Here is a 16,716-nt window from a genome sequence, read left to right on the forward strand (position 1 = left end):
TCTCTCTCTCCCTCTCTGTCTCTCTTCCCTTGTCTCTCCCTCTCCTCTCGTCTCTGTCTCTCTCTTCCTCTCTTGTCTCTTTCCTCTGGTCTCTGTTCTCTGCTGCTGTAGGAGTCTACTCTCCTCTCTGTGCTCTGGTCTCTCTGTCTTCTCCTCGATCGGCTCATCTTCTCCTCTAGTGGCTCGTCTCTCTCTCCTCCCTCTACTTTCTCTCTCTCTTCCTGCTGCTCTCTCTCTCTCTTCCCTCTCTCGCCCCCGTTTCTCGTCTCTCGCTCTTTCTGTCTCTCTCTCCTCTCTGTCTTCTCTCTCCTCTGTTCTGTCTCTCCCTCTCTCTCTCTCCCTCTGGTCCTGTCTCTCTCTCTCTCTCTCTCTCTCCCTTTCTCTCTCTCCCTCTCTCTTTTGTCAAAGCCCTGGGATGCACTGAACCACAGCCTTATATTTTAATAACTGTCCAATACATCATAGTCTCTCTCAGACTATACTCTGTTGGCTCTCTGCTTGCTCTGACACTGCAAATCCCCTGGGCCTTTGTGTGAGTGTGTGGGAGTGTGTGCGTAGAGTGTGTGTGTTTGTATGTTTTTGTATTAGTGTTATTAATCTGCGTGTGCATGCGTGTGGTGTGGGGGGGGGGGGGGGGGGGGGGTACTGGGTCCTGGGCCAGGGTGAAAGTAGAACTGAATTTCTTCCCTGTACGGGACCTCCTATATGTGCACATGCACACAAAAAAATGTATGGTCGAATCATAGAATTAAAAATCAATATTGTATTTGTCACATGCGCCGAATACAACACCTTACAGTGAATTCTTACTTACAAGCCCTTAACCAACAATGCAGTTTTAAGAAAAATACCCCCCCCCCCCCCCAAAAAAAAAGAAGTAAGAGATAAAATAACAAATAATTAAGAGCAGCAGTAAACTGAACATAGCGGGGCTACATACAGGGGTTATGGGTACAGAGTCATTGTGCAGGGACACCGGTGCGGAGGTAATTGAGGTATATGTTATATGTCAGGTAGAGTTATTAAAGTGACTATTGCATAGATAATAACAGAGAGTAGCAGTAGCGTAGGGTGGGGGGTTGGGGGGGGGGGGGGGTCACATGCAAATCAGTCTAGGTAGTCATTTGATTAGCTGTTCAGGAGTCTTATGGCTTGGCTAGAAGCTGTTTAAGAAGCCTCTTGGACCTAGACTTGCGCTCCGGTACTGCCTTGCCGTGCGTTAGCAGAGAGAAAGTCTATGACTAGGGGTATGGCTGAAGTCTTGGACAATTTAGAATCTCTATTAATTCAATAGGATCTCTGTGGCCTAGTCCTAAACATTTGTCATTTAACTTTCCAACACAACCAGTCATGATGTTTTCATCTGATTGTCAAACAATCACATCAAAGGGCTCCTTCACTAGGCTACCGAACACGTTCATCCACTCGCAACATATTTCCAGCCTTAAAACAGTGATGAATGGGAAAGGGACACCTGTTACAAAAAAGTGATTGTGGCGATTGGCATTAGGCCAGAATGTATGCATCCACTGCTGTCTGTGTGAGTCTCGTGTCAGCACCTGTTGTTCCACTTGCGTTTCGGTGGCGGCCACTGTTGTCCACTGCGTTTCGGTGTGGCCACTGCTTGTCTCGGTGTCAGCGCACTGTTGTCCACTGCGTTTCGGTGTCGGCCACTGCTGTCCCGTGTGGTTGCGGCGTCGGCCACTGTTGTCCACTTACTTTTCGGTGTCGGGCCACTGCTGTCTTCCGGTGTCAGCCACTGTTGTCCACTGCGTTTCGGGTCCCGCCCACTGCTGTCCGTGTGAGTCTCTGCGTCGGCCACTGCTGTCCATGTGAGTCTCGGTGTAGGCCACTGCTGTCCGTGTGAGTCTCGGCGTCGGCCACTGCTGTCCGTCGTGGAGTCTCGCGTCGGCCACTGCTGTCCATGTGAGTCTCGCGTCGGCCATCTGCTGTCCGTGTGAGTTCGGCGTTCGCCACTGCTGTCCGTGGTGAGTCTCTGCGTCGGCCACTGCTGTCCGTGTGAGTCTCGGTCGTCGGCCACTGCTTGTCCGTGTGAGTTCTATGCGTCGGCCACTGCTGTCCGTGTGAGTCCTCGGCGTCGGCCAACTGCTGTCCGTTGTGAGTTTACATAATGTAGACGTTTTCGTCTAGCCACATGGCAGTTTAGAGCGCAGGCTATACCACCCGTTTTCAAGTCCATTCGCTCATTTTTCATGCCTCTGACATGCGGTAATGCGCACACCGATGCTATCTGCTGAATTATAGCCTACCACTGTTAAAAAGTATTCTCATTCTCATCATTTTACCAGAGATCTACAGATACACTTAACGGACCGTCTTACTATTACCCCTACTAATGAGTGTGTTTATTAATCAGTGTGTGTGTGTGTGTTGGGGGGGCTGCTGGGTAAGAGTCTGTATATATTATTTGAAATGCATATGAATCCATAAATGTGTGTTGTAGTCATTCCCGGTGCGTTCTCTGGGCTGGGTGGAGATGGCAGAGAGAGATCTGACAGAGGGAAGGAGCAGTGTGGCAGTCCATCACTGTATCAGACAACTGTCCTACTGTAGGAGGGACATACAAGACTCCGCTGGGGTCTGGGGAGAGGTGAGGACACTGTGTGTGTGCGTGCGTGTGTGTGCATGTGGGCCAGTGTGCACGCATTGACTGATATATTGACATATTGATCGTACCATCAGGGTAAGGACATGCTGCTGGTGCTGCAGGACCGTGATCTGACCCTGGTTGACCCTGACGACCACAGCCTGCTCCACTCTCAGCCAATCAGCAGTATACGTGTGTGGGGCGTTGGCCGAGACCACGACAGGTGAGGAGGAGGGGGAGGGGGAGGGGGGGTCACATCATACTCCCGTATTACAGCGGTATTACACCTAGTAGAACACCTAGCAAATATCCTTTATTACAGCCGTATTACACCTAGTAGCACGCTTAGTGAATATCCTTTATGACAGCCGTATTACACCTAGTAGAACACCTAGAAAATATCCTTTATTACAGCCGTATTACACCTAGTAGCACGCTTAGTGAATATCCTTTATTACAGCCGTATTACACCTAGTAGAACACTTAGCGAATATCCTTTATTACAGCCGTATTACACCTAGTAGCACACTTAGTGAATATCCTTGTACAATCTATTAGCCGCTTAGTGATATCCTTTAATACAGCGCGGGATTATCTAGTAGACACTTAAGTGGAGTTTATCTTTATTACAGGCCGCAATTACAACCTAGTAGACAGCTTAGTGAATGGTCTTTATAAGCGTATTATCCCTAGTAGCCACGCTTAGTGAATTCCTTTTAGATGACAGCCGTATTGACACCGTAGTAGCACGGTTTAGTGCAAGTATCCTTTATATTCGCCGATTCCGTAGTAGCACGCTTAAGTGATATCTTTCTAATACAGCCGTATTACTCTAGCTAGCACTGCTGTAGGGGAATATGTCTTTTTAGGATTCTAAGAGCCGTATTACACCTAGTAGAAGACCTAGTGAAGTAGTGTCTGGTATTGACATGCCTATATTACATCCTGTAACACTATAGGTGAGATATATCTGTATCAGCCATATTACCTGGACGTACCGGCCACCTAGTGAATATAGCTGTAGTTACGTTACAGTAACCATATTACAGCCTTAATCGTAGTGACGCTTAGTGAATATCTGGTAATTAAGCCACATTACACCTAGTAACAACCTAGTGAATTGTGTATTACAGCCATATTACACTATACACACCTAGTGAATATACTGTATTACAGCCATATTACACTAGTAACACCCTAGTGAATATACTGTATTAACCATATTACACTAGTAACACACCTAGTGAATATGGTATTAAGCCATATTACACCTAGTAACACCTAGTGAATATACTGTATTACAGCCATATTACCCTAGTACACCCTAGTGATATACTGTGTATTACAGCCATATACACCTAGTAACACCCTAGTGAATATACTGTATTACAGCCATTATTACACCTATTTAACACACCTAGTGATATACTGTATTACAGCCATATTACACCTAGTAACACACCTAGTGAATATACTGTATTACAGCCATATACACCTAGTAACACACTAGTGAATATACTGTAATTAACAGCCATATTTACACCTAGTAACACACTAGTGATATACTGTATTACAGCCATATTACAACGTACGTAACACACCTAGTGAAACTGTAATTACCTGCCATATTACACCTAGTACAACCTATGAATATACTGTATTACAGCCATACTGTTACACCTAGTGAACACACGCTAGTGACCCCGATATCTTTAATACAGCCCATATTACACCTAGTTAGCACACTAGTGAAAATAGTAATGCCATAATTAACTGTAAGCTATTACGCATTACACTAGTGAACACTTAGTGAATTTCTTTAGATACACGCCGTATTCACTAGTAAGGCGACGTTAGGGGTGGAATATCCCTTGTTCAATACAGCCGTGAGTCTACCTAGTAGCACGGGTTAGTGAATTCTTTAAATACAGCCCGTATTACAACCTGAGTATGCACGCTTAGGGAGGTTATATCCTTATTATAGCCGTTATTACATCTAGTAGACTCTAGGGAATATTCTTCTGGTTTAATACAGCGGTATTCACACCCGTAAGGTAGAACACCTAGTGAAATATTTCTGTATTACAGGGCCATATTACACTAAGTAACACATAGTGAATATACCTGTATTCGCCGTATTACCAACTAGTAACATAGCTTACAGTCAAATTACAACAACCTAGTAGCACACTAGTAGATTATTCTGCTATTAAGCCCATTATTACCTAGTAACACACCTAGTGAATATTCTGTATTATCAGCCATATAACTAGGTAACACCTAGTGGCAATATTACTCGTATTTACAGCGCATATTACCTAGTACAACCTAGTGAATTATGCTGTAATTAGCAGCCACTATTACCACCTAGTAACAACACCTAGTGAATATACTGTATTACAGACCATCATATTACCACCTATGATATCGTATACCCAACCCGATCCACCTAGTGAATATACTGTATTACAGCCATATTACACCTAGTAACAACTAGTGAATATACTGTTATGCTATTAACTAGACACCATTAAACTGTTTCGCTATACTGTAGTACGACACCTGTGGAATAATAAGCTGTATTAGCCATATTACACCTACGTTACACACCTAGTGAAATATAACAATTTACGTATACAGCCATATTCGAGCACTAGTAAACACCTTAGTGAATTAATTACTGTTATAGCCATATTTTACACTAGTAACACACCTAGTGATATATACTGTATTACTAGCATAGTTAAATACTAGTAACACACTAGTGGGATATGACTGTCTTACAGCCATATTACCCAGTTAACCGATCACCTAGTGAATATACTGGTTTATTACAGCGCTATCTCATTACCTAGTAACAACTTGAAGATATTACAGCCTAGTAACACACCTAGTAATAACTGATTAGCCATTACAGGCATAGTACACCCTCGAGATCATCTGTATTACAGCATATTACAAACCTGTAAGACAACCTAGTGATAGTATATGTATTACAGGCCATATTAACCTAGGTATCACACCTAGGAATATACTGTATTACAGCATATAGCCCCAGTACATATCCACTCTGAATGTCTGCGATATTACACCAGTACACATCTAGTGAATATCACTGATTACAGCTTATTACACCTAGTAACACACCTAGGTGAATATACTGTATTACAGCATATGTACCTTAACACCATAGTGAATACATACAGCACTATCTCACGTGGTAACATAATTATATACTGTATTACAGCCTACTATACCACTAAGTAGCAACTAGTGGATAACTGTAATTACAGCCATATTGTACAACCTTCGTTAACATCCACTCGTATTTTGACTTCATCTAGCTAGAGTACACTAGTGATACGTATTACAGCGTATTACACCTAGTAGCACACCTAGTGAATATTGACTGTGATTACAGCACATCACCACTCAGTATGACACCTTTAGTGAATATACTGTTTCAGCCATATTACACGCCTAGTAGCACACCTAGTGAATATACTGTATTAGCCATATTACACTGTAACATATTCAGCCATATTACCCTAGTAACACACTTAGTGGAATATCCTGTATTACAGCATATTACAGCTAGTAACACACCTAGTGAATATACTGTTTACAGCATTAATTAACACCTAGTAACACACTAGTGCACCACACCTAGTGAATATACTGTATTACAGCCATATTACACCTAGTAACACACCTAGTGAATATCCTGCATTACAGCCATATTACACCTAGTAGCATATTACAGCCGTATTACACCTAGTAGCACACCTAGTGAATATTCTGTATTACAGCCATATTACACCTAGTAACACACCTAGTGAATATGCTGCATTACAGCCATATTACACCTAGTAACATATTACAGATGTATTATACCTAGTAGCACACCTAGTGAATATCCTTTAATACAGCCACATTACACCTAGTAGCACACCTAATTAATATACGGAATATCCGGCACACGTTAGGTCCCTTGATACCAATAGAGCAATGTTTCCATGCCCGAAGAAGTCAGGCTGTTCTACAGGTGCTRTAGATGTCCTGGTGGGCAGGCAGTGTGTCCCCTGTAATGCGTTGGGCTGACAGCACCTACTGAATAACCTGTAAAGCAGGGGGTTATGGGAGTATCTGGAGAGCATTGAGATAAATATTGTCTCTATGTTGCTATTGTGTAGTACATACACCTCTATTTCAGCTATATTACACTTGTAGTAGTTACTCTGATGGTATGTTTTAAATAGAATGAAAAACTGTACAAGGACAGAGTGTTTCCACAGACATGTATTGCTTGATTTATCCACATTGGGGAGATGGGGACCTCTCTGTCATTCTACGGTGTGACATGGTCTTAGCCTCTCCATATTGAGCTGGTAATGTCGCTGACTCAGGCAGACTTAGTAATGGTGGTTGGGCTGAGAAAGCCGGTTCCTTCAATGATATTCACACCCCAGGGCTCAAAGTCTTGGTTAAGGTACAATTCTGTAGGAGTGTGCACATTTTGACCCTCCAGAGATATGTTAAATGGCTATGATATGTTGAAAGGTTTTGGGTCTGTTACGGTGGTTTTCTGTGGCTGTAAATGTCTGGTTGTTTTATTAAGAATGTCTGGTTGTTTTTATTACATACGGTATGTATTGATTCTTTGGATTGACGGTGTTGCATTTGCTGGACATGTGTCATGTGTAGAATGTTGCTATGTGTTCCTGTGGGGATGGTAGAAAAAGTATCTCTCTACATGCTAGCTTTTCTCTTCTCTCTCTCTCTCTCCTCTCTCTCTCTCTCTCTCTCTCTCTCTCTCTCTCTCTCTCTCTCTCTCTCTCTCTCTCTACTCTTTCTCTATCCTCTCTCCACCTTTCTCTCTCTCTCTCTCTCTCTCTCCCCTCCCTTTTCTCTCTCTCGCCTCCTTCTCTCTCTCCTCACGCCCTTCTCTCTCTCTCTCTCTCTCTCTCTCTCTCTCTCTCTCTCTCTCTCTCTCTCTCTCTCTCTCTCTCTCTCTCTCTCTCTCTCTCTCTCCGCTCCCTTTCTCTCTCTTCTCTCCCTCCTTTCTCTATCTCTTCTCCCACCTTTCTCTCCTCTCTGCTCTCTCCCTCCTTTCTTCTCTCCCTCCCGCCTTCTCTCCTCCCTTCCCTCCCTCCCTTTCTCTCTATCTCCATCCTTCTCTTCTCTCTGCTCCCTCCTTTCTCCCTCTCTCCCACTTTCTCTCTCTCTCCTTCCTTTCTTCTCTCTCTCTCTCTCTCCATCCTTTCTCTCTCTCGCTCCTTACTCTTTATATGTTACCTGGTCTCTTCTACACACCCTCTTTCGCCCCGCCACTCTCCCTCTGGGTTATCAAGCTTCCAGAGGCTGTCTCTAGGTAATGGGAAAAGCGTGTAGTAGAGGGAGGGATGTGAGGGTCGCCTGGCAGCCCTCACACCGTGTCACCACTCTCCTATGTTCTCCTTCCTCTCTACATCCTCTGCCTTTCTTGCCATTCTCTCTGTCTGTCTCTCCCTCATCTCTTCTTTCTTCACGGACATCTACTGTATCCTCCCTCCATCTCTTCTTCCCCTAGTCTACTGTATCTCTCCCTCTCTCTCTTCTTCCCCTAGTCTACTGTATCTCTCCCTCCATCTCTCTTCTTCCCCTAGTCTACTGTATCTCTCCCTCCTTCTCTCTTCTTCCCCTAGTCTACTGTATCTCTCCCTCCATCTCTCTTCTTCCCCTAGTCTACTGTATCTCTTCCTCCATCTCTCTTTTCCCCTAGTCTACTGTTTCTCCTCCATCTCCTTCTTCTTCCCTAGTCTACTGTGTCTTCCCTCCATCTCTCTTCTTCCCTAGTCTCTACTGTATCTCTCCCTCCATCTCTTCTTCCCTAGTCTACTGTATCTCTCCCTCCATCTTCTCTTCTTCCCCTAGTCTTACTGTATTCTCTCCCTCATCTCATTCTCTATCCTTCTTTACATGATTACACCTGCTTTTGCTAAATCATAACACTATTCACTATTTGTTCATGATGCTTGTTTTATGCCCTTGGTTGTATTCAATCTACAGGAATGCATTGGGAATGAAAGTGCAGAAGGTATTCACTGCATATTATGCAAGCTGGAGGAACCTCTGTTATGGAGGAACCCTTGTTATGACATTCTCTGATAGCATGTCCTTCTCTGTGGATATATCTCTGTGGATATGACTAAGTTTATGCTGTTTAATGTTATGTCATTCTTTATGCTGCTTGGTGAGGGGAGAGAGAGAATGGGGGGAGGTGGGAGTGGAAAATGGAAGTACACTGAGAGTGTATCTAGTTAGTGGATGTAAGGGAAGAGTGGCAACTTAAGCACAAACCCACTCCCTTATCACGGCCACAGCTGCAGTACAGAGAGTGGTTCATCGAGAGTGCAGCTGTAAGCAAGGCTTCTGCTGTATTTCTCACGTGAAGGTGTTGAGGAGAGACTCTACAGCCACTGCAGTGTAGGAGATAGGGCCGAGTGTAGTGATACGGCAGTGTAGGATACGGGCCAGTGTAGGAGACGGCCAGTGGTTGGCAGAAACCCGCTATTGTGTAGGAGAAGGCCAGTGTTTAGAGACGGCCAGTGTAGGAGAAGGCCAGTGTAGGAAGACCGGCAGTGTAGGAGACGGCCAGTGGTAGGAGACGGGCCAGTGTAGCCATGGAGGAAGGCCAGTGTAGGAGACCCGGCCAGCTGTAGGAGTAATGGCCAGTGTAGGAGAAGGCCGAGGTAAGGAGAAGGCCAATGTTAGCAAGGCCCAGTGTAGGAACAAGGGCCAGTGCTGGAAAAGGCCATAGGAGGAAAAGGACCAGTGTAGGAAAAGGCGCCAGTGTAGGAAAAGGCCAGTGTAGGAAAAGGCCAGTGTAGAAAAAGGCCAGTGTAGGGAAGGCCAGGTGTAGGAGAAGGCCAGTTGTAGATCGCATGGGAGACGGGCCAGTGAATAGGAGAAGGCCAGTGTAGGGACGGCAGTGTAGGAGACGGCCAGTGTAGGAGAAGGCCAGTGTAGGAGAAGGCCAGTGTAGGGAAAGGCCAGTTTAGGAGAGACCGGCCAGTGTAGGGAAGGCCAGTGTAGAGACGGCCAGTGTAGGAGAAGGCCAGTGTAGGGAAGGCCAGTGTAGGAAGAAGGCCAGTGTAGGAGAAGGCACAGTGTAGGAGACAGGCCAGATGTAGGAGCAGGACAGGACAGTTGTAGGAGAAAAAGGCCAGTGTAGGAGAAGGCCAGTGTAGGAGAAGGCCAGTGTAGAGGAGCAGCAGTAGTGGAGACGACGCCAGTTGTAGGAGACGCCAGTGGGTAGAGAGAAGGCACAGTGTAGGAGACGGCAGTGTGGAGACGGCCAGTGTAGAGAAGGCCAGCTGTAGAGAGACGGCCAGTGTAGGGGAGAAGGCAGTGTAGGGGACAGGGCCAGTGTAGAGACGCCACGACATTGTAAGGAGGAGCACGCAGTGTACGGGGAAGGCCAGTGTAGGAGAAGGCCCAGTGTAGAGACGGCCAGTGTAGGAGAAGGCCAGCTGTAGGAGAGAACGGCTCAGTGTAGGGGAAGGCCACGTGTAGGGGAAAGGCCAGTGTAGAGAGACGGCCAGGTAGGAGAAGGCCAGTGTAGGAGAAGGCCCAGTGTAGGAGAAGGCCAGTTGTAAGGAGAAGGGCCAGATGTAGGAGAAGGCCAGTGGTAGGAGAACGGCCAGATGTTAGGGAAGGCCAGTGTAGGGGAAGGCCCAGTGTAGGGGAGGCCAGTGTAGGAGAAGGCCATGTGTAGGAGACGGCCAAGTGTAGGAGGAGACGGCCAGTGTAGTGAGACTGGCAGTGTAGGAGAAGGCCCAGTGTAGGGAGAAAGGGCCAGTGTAGGGAGACCGGCCATGGTGGAGAGCGGCCAGTGTAGGAGAAGGCAGTGTGGAGAAGGCCAGTGTAGGAGAAGGCCAGTGTAGGAGAAGGCCAGTGTAGGGAGACACGGCCAGTTGTAGGAAGGCCAGTGTAAGGAGAAGGCACAAGTGTAGGCAGAAGGGCCGGAGCTGCTTGATTGACTGTCTGACCTGGAAGTGAACATTACATGGACTTTAATAGAACTGGAGAGGAATATTTAAAACCTGTGAAAGCTATGGTGTTGAGGGCTGTGTCGTGTCTCTTGCTATCGTTAAATTGAAGATCTTACTAGTTTTTTATCATAGCATTCCTATAATTAGGGATTACGCGAAGAGCACCTTGAGTAAAAGCGAACTAATTAAACTATGAAATTCGAGGCACTCAGGGAAAGTTATTAGATTACAAGGTTATTATTTCCATATACCTTTCCGATATTTCTTTAATCTGATCAATGGTCTCACTAATTCAATTGTATTTATGAATCTACCTTTCGTCAGTCTCATTCAAACGTCGTAAATCGCTGATCTGCCACGAACCCATCTTCCATATGAGTCATGCCATATTCCATCTAATTGTCTTAAATTCATTTATTTTATTACTAACTCATTAATTCACAGAAAATGCATAAACAAACAAACTTAAAAATTAGTTACATGAAATGGTGGAAGGAATATGCCCTAGTGGGCTAAACCGGCATGGCGGCTGTTAGACAAAGGGAAAGTTGCGTTCGACTAAGAATTCACTACAGAGTCCATAATTATAACAATTGACATGCTAATCCTTACACATGAACGCTCACTCATTCGGAACAATTGCCATCAATATATATATAGTTACGTCCAGTGTGTGTGTCGTTGGAGAGAAGTTCGTTTTGGTTGGTTGGAGTGAAGTTCTGTCTCGGTTGTGTATTGTTCAGATGGACATTCGTTAAAGAATGATGTTTCGGCGGTTGTCTTTCTTCGCGTTCAATGAATACAGAATTCCTAGCTGCAGACTAGTAATCAATATCAAAACTTGTTCTTATGGTATAAGAGTTTAAACCACGTGGGATGGTTAAAAGGATTCAGCAGTCTGTTCTTCAAACCTTGTCCTCTCGTGATTGAGAGAAACATGGCCTGGGTAATTTGATAAAGTTGGCTTTTATTCAGATAGCAGAGAGGGGTGGTCCCATGGTCTCTGACCGAAACTGGCTTCAGGGGCTGCCCTGTGGATTATAGTTTTCAAATACACCAAATAGTTCACAATAGTTCAAATACAAATACAATTGTAAGTTTTCCTTCATTAAACAGTTCAACAAATCATATTACCAATTATACAAAACACGTATCAACTCACTATCATTTTATACAACACACAGATGTAAACTTCATATCTGAGGTATTTATATAAACAGCGGGTATTGCAATGTGGTCCCACAGTCCAAGTGATTTCTCACATGTGACAATGGACATGTATAATAGCTGGACTCCCCACGGCCTTTAAATACTTTTTCCGAACATGAAATCTGTTCGTTACCTCAAAAGTTCTTGTTGAGTGGAAGAGAATCCTTTGTCCTGAAAGTTTACTCTCTCTCTTAATACTGTTTAGCCATGAGGAGATCCTCAGGAATTTACAACGTCTCTCTGTGATCACAGCCATGGGTTGAAGAGCAAAAGGGGAGGCAGGGAGAGGGGGATGGGGTTTGCTATACCCACGAGCAACGTCTATGACAACTTGTAATGTAGCTGTGTGTGTGTATGCAGTGTGTGTATGTTGGCCAGAGAACTGGCAGCCCAGCTGTGGGGTAATTGGGATGGTGAGATGGAGAGAAACTGCAGATCTCAACACTAGTCTGCTCCTCTTCATTCAGAGAGAGAGAGAGAACGTAAAACATCCAAATAACACATGCAGAGCAGAATAGACCGATACTCACTAATTATCAAAATCCATAAAAGAGCCATCAATCTACAACCACCTTAAAAGGAAGCGATTCCCAAACCTTCCATAACAAAGCCATCACCTACAGAGAAGATGAACCTGGAGAAGAGTCCCCTAAGCAAGCTTGCCTGGGGCTCTGTCACAAACACAAACAGCCCACCAGAAGCCCCAGACCAGCAACACAATTAGACCCAAACCAAATCATGAGAAAAACTCAAATTATTATTATTTGACACATTGGAAAGAATTAACAAAAAAAACAGAGTAAACTAGAATGCTATTTGTCCGTAAACAGAGAGTGCACAGTGGCAGAATAATGACCACTGTGACGACCCCAAAATGAAGGAAATCTTTGATTATGCACAGACTCAGTGAACATTGCTATTGAGAAAGGCTACCGTAGGCAGACCTGGCTCTCAAGAGAAGACTGGCTATGTCACTCTGCCCACAAAATTAGGTGGAAACTGAGCCTGCACTTCCTAACCTCCTGCCCAATGTATGACCATATTAGAACACATATTCCCTCAGATTACACAGATACACAAAGAAATTGAAAACGAATACAATAAACTCCCATATCTATTGTGTTATTTTAGAGCTTCTGTGAGTGTAATGTTTACTGTACATTTTATTGTTATTTCACTTTTGTTTATTATCTATTTCACTTGCCTTGGCAATATATAACATATGGTTCCCATGCAAATTAAAGCCCCTTATGAATAATGAATTGGAGTGAGACGGAGAATTAAAGGTGAGTTGAAGACAGAGAGAGCTGAATTAAAGGTGAGTGAATAAAGGAGAGTGAGACAGAGAGAGTGAATTAAAGGTGCAGTGAGACATTAGACTAGAGGAATTAAAGAGTGAGTGAATTAAAGGAGAGTGAGACAGAGAGAGTGAATTAAAGGTGAGTGAGACAGAGAGAGTTGAAGTTACGAAGGAAAGAGTGAGACAGAGAGAGTGAATTTAAAAGGTGAAGTTGAACAGAGAGAGTGAATTAAAGGTGAGTGAGACAGAGAGAGTGAATTAAAGGAGAGTGAGACAGAGAGAGTGAATTAAAGGTGAGTGAGGACAGAGAGAGTGAATTAAAATGAGTGAGACAGAGAGAGTGAATTAAAGGTGAGTGAGACAGAGAGAGTGAATGTTAAAGGGAGTGAGACAGAGAGAGTGAATTAAAGAGAGTGATTGAGACAGAGAGGTGAATATTAACAGGCTGAGTGAGACAGAGAGAGTGAATTAAAGGAGAGTGAGACAGAGAGAGTGAATTAAAGGTGAGTGAGACAGAGAGAGTGAATTAAAGGAGAGTGAATTAAAGGTGAGTGAGACAGAGAGGGTGAATTAAAGGAGAGTGAATTAAAGGTGAGTGAGACAGAGAGGGAAGGCTTGAGGACCAGGATAGAGTGTGATTGAACTATGCAGAGAGAGAGAGAGAGAGAGGTGGAGAGTGTTTTCTCTGATTGGGTATCTAAGTGCAGAACCTAGCTTAGACTAACATGCTGACCACACCGCTCGCATTGCAAAATAAATGTACACATACATATTATTCAATCATGTATGGGGTTGTGTGTCTCAGGCCCTCCGGCTCTATTTCTACCCTTTGTTTCTAGCGCTCCTCCGCTATTGGCTACACCTCTGTCCCTCTTCCGCTCTAATTTTGTCACCCCGTCTCTGACTTTGTGTGTGTGAGAGTGTGTGTGCTGTTTCTACTGCAGTGAGAGAGAAAGAGAAGGAAAGCAGAAGGAGGAAGAGGGAGAAAGAGTAAAAGAAAGAGATTGGAATACAGCAGAAGGAGAGCAAGTCCTGGAGCTGGAAAGCCAGCGAGAGAGAGATGGATAGCGAATGAGCGAGGGAGAAAGGGAAGGAGAGAAGGCATGCTTCACCGACAGTGAAAGACAGAGTAAGACCTTGCAAAGGACTCTCCCATCAAGCGTGTGTGAGAGAGAAAGAGAACAGAAGAGAGAGAGAGAAGCAGAGGTAGGGGGAGGGAGTGGAGAAGGAACAGGGAAGAGGAAAGGGGGACTCTGAGGATAAAAAAAAGGAAAGAGACAGTGGAGGACGAGTAGCGGAACGACAGCGGCAGGCAGTAAAAGCACAAGCCAAGCCCTGCTTACCCCTGTAGCAATGGCACCGAAGCTAGGAAGCTGACGACCCAGGGAACTACTCAGCGATAACAGGGAGGATGTCTGACACTGTGAGTACCTCCTCTGTCTCTATCCCTMCCTATCTTTCTCTCTCTTCTTCTCTCCATCTATCCCTCCCTATCACTCTCTCTTCTTTTCTCCATATATCTCTCCCCATCTCTCTCTTCTTCTCTCCACCTCTGGTTCTCTGTCTGTCTCTGGTTGCTTTCTCTCTATGCATCTGTCATTGACTCTTTTTTGTCCTGTTGTGATTTCTGGGAGAGAGATTGCATGCTGATTAACTTGTTTGTGATTTATTAGCACATAGCAACACAGGGAAAGGTTGTCATTTCATTGTTACAGAGACCGTATGCAACGACGGGAGAAAGCACTGTTGTTATAAATAATATTTAGATGTATTAGTGTAGCACCATTTATTTTGACATAATATAACAGATAGAATGTCAGTATACAAGTCTTAGAGTGATGGACTGTAATGGATCAGTTCCTGAGACAGGCGCGATGTTGTTGCACCATGAAAAATATGAAAAAATTGCAATATTGCTCTTATTAAAAGAAATCTAGGTCGACCAAATAGCCTATAAGACAAACAATCAAACCAGTCGACTAAATGGAGTCAGCCATAATGTAAACATTGCAGATATTCAGAGGTATGCATCAATTTCTCAAACAGTTTGTTTTTTTACCTCTGCTGTTCATTCCACACATTCATACACTGAGATGTCACAAACCCTTCTGATGTCAAAGCTTCTGATGTCACAAAACCCTTCTGGATGTCACAAAGCCTTCTGATGTCACAAAGCCTTCTGATGTCACAAAAACTTCTGATGTCACAAACCTTACATTTCATTTAAAGTCATTTAGCAGAGACCTCTTATCCAGAGCGACTTACAAATTGGTGCATTCACCTTATGATCATCCAGTGGACCACTTTACAATAGTGCATGCTAACTCTTTTAGGGGGGGGGGGGGGGGGGGGGGGGGGGGGGTGTTAGAAGGATTACACTTCTGATGTCACAAACTCGTCTGAATGTCACAAAGCCTTCTGATGTCAAAAGCCTTCTGATGTCACAAAGCCTTTCTGATGTCACAAAACCTTCTGATTGTCACAAACCCTTCTGATGTCACACAACTCTTCTCAATGTCACAAAACCCTTCCTCTCCTCTTCTCAATCTTTCCTTTACCCTGTTCCTTTCCCCCCTCATTTTGAGAGAGAGAGAAGAGAGAGAGAGAGAGAGAGGAGAGAGAAGAGAGAGAGAGAAGAGAGAGAGAGAGAGAGAGAGAGAGAAGAGAGGGAAATGGAGGGAAAGAGAGCAGCATGTTCCTCTTCTTCCTACACTCCTTTTAGTACCACTTGTAAGTGCACACTAGTACAAAAACACCCGGCAAAGCACATTTCACACACCCTGTCTGCAAAACACACATCACACACAGCCATTCTGGCAAAACACACTTCCTCACCCTTTTCTGCAAAATACACACACAAGACAGACAGACAAACACACCCATCTCTAACTAAACACCCAAAGAAAATTCAGACTGTAAAAACCTCTCAAAGCATCCATGCATATATCTTCATAATCCTTTCCTCTCTCATCCCTTCTGTTGCTTACTTCACCCTTTCACTCATTTTTGTCATTGTTTCATTCCCCTCTACCCTTTTCTTTCAAAGCATCTCCTCCTGTTATGTCTCTACATCTCCCAGGCTAGCAGCCACCTCACAGCTACAGCTGCTAGACCGATAGAGAGACAGAGAGAGGAGAGGAGACAAGAGAGACAGAGAGAGAGAGGAAGACAAGAAGAGAGAGAGAGGAAGATAAGAGAGAGGGAGAAAGACAAGAGAGAGAGAGAAAGACAAGAGAGAGAGGAAGATAAGAGAGAGAGCGAGAGAGAGAGAGAGAGAGAGACGAGAGAAGGAAGACGAGAGAAAGAAGAGGAAGACGAGAGAGAGGATAGAGAGATTGAGTGAAGAAGAGAGAGGGGGAGAGAGAGTACTTTAACTAGTTTTTGCTCATATTACAACATTTGAAATGTCTATTCTTTTTGGAACTTGAATTGAGAGGAGATAGAGACGGAGAGAGAGAGAGAGAGAGAGAGAGAGAGAGAGAGGAGAGAGAGAGAGAGAGAGAGAGAGAGAGAGAGAGAGAGAGAGAGGGAAAGGGAACATGAACACACTAGAGGTGTAGAGTAAT

General features: G+C 44.4%; 1 protein-coding gene across 1 annotated transcript in view; it reads left to right on the forward strand.

Moving 5' to 3' along the window:
• Positions 1-16,716, forward strand: part of LOC111967396 (amyloid beta precursor protein binding family B member 2-like) — a 71,555-nt gene that overhangs the window by 18,646 nt on the left and 36,193 nt on the right. The window contains exons 8-11 of the mRNA XM_070445013.1: positions 1,557-1,801; positions 1,963-2,084; positions 2,465-2,611; positions 2,704-2,831. Of these exons, the coding sequence (XP_070301114.1) occupies positions 1,557-1,801; positions 1,963-2,084; positions 2,465-2,611; positions 2,704-2,831 (642 nt within the window). The remainder of the gene's footprint in view (positions 1-1,556; positions 1,802-1,962; positions 2,085-2,464; positions 2,612-2,703; positions 2,832-16,716) is intronic.

This window comes from Salvelinus sp. IW2-2015, linkage group LG8 (genome assembly GCF_002910315.2).
Source record: "Salvelinus sp. IW2-2015 linkage group LG8, ASM291031v2, whole genome shotgun sequence".
In the NCBI taxonomy this organism is placed as follows: Eukaryota; Metazoa; Chordata; class Actinopteri; order Salmoniformes; family Salmonidae; genus Salvelinus; species Salvelinus sp. IW2-2015.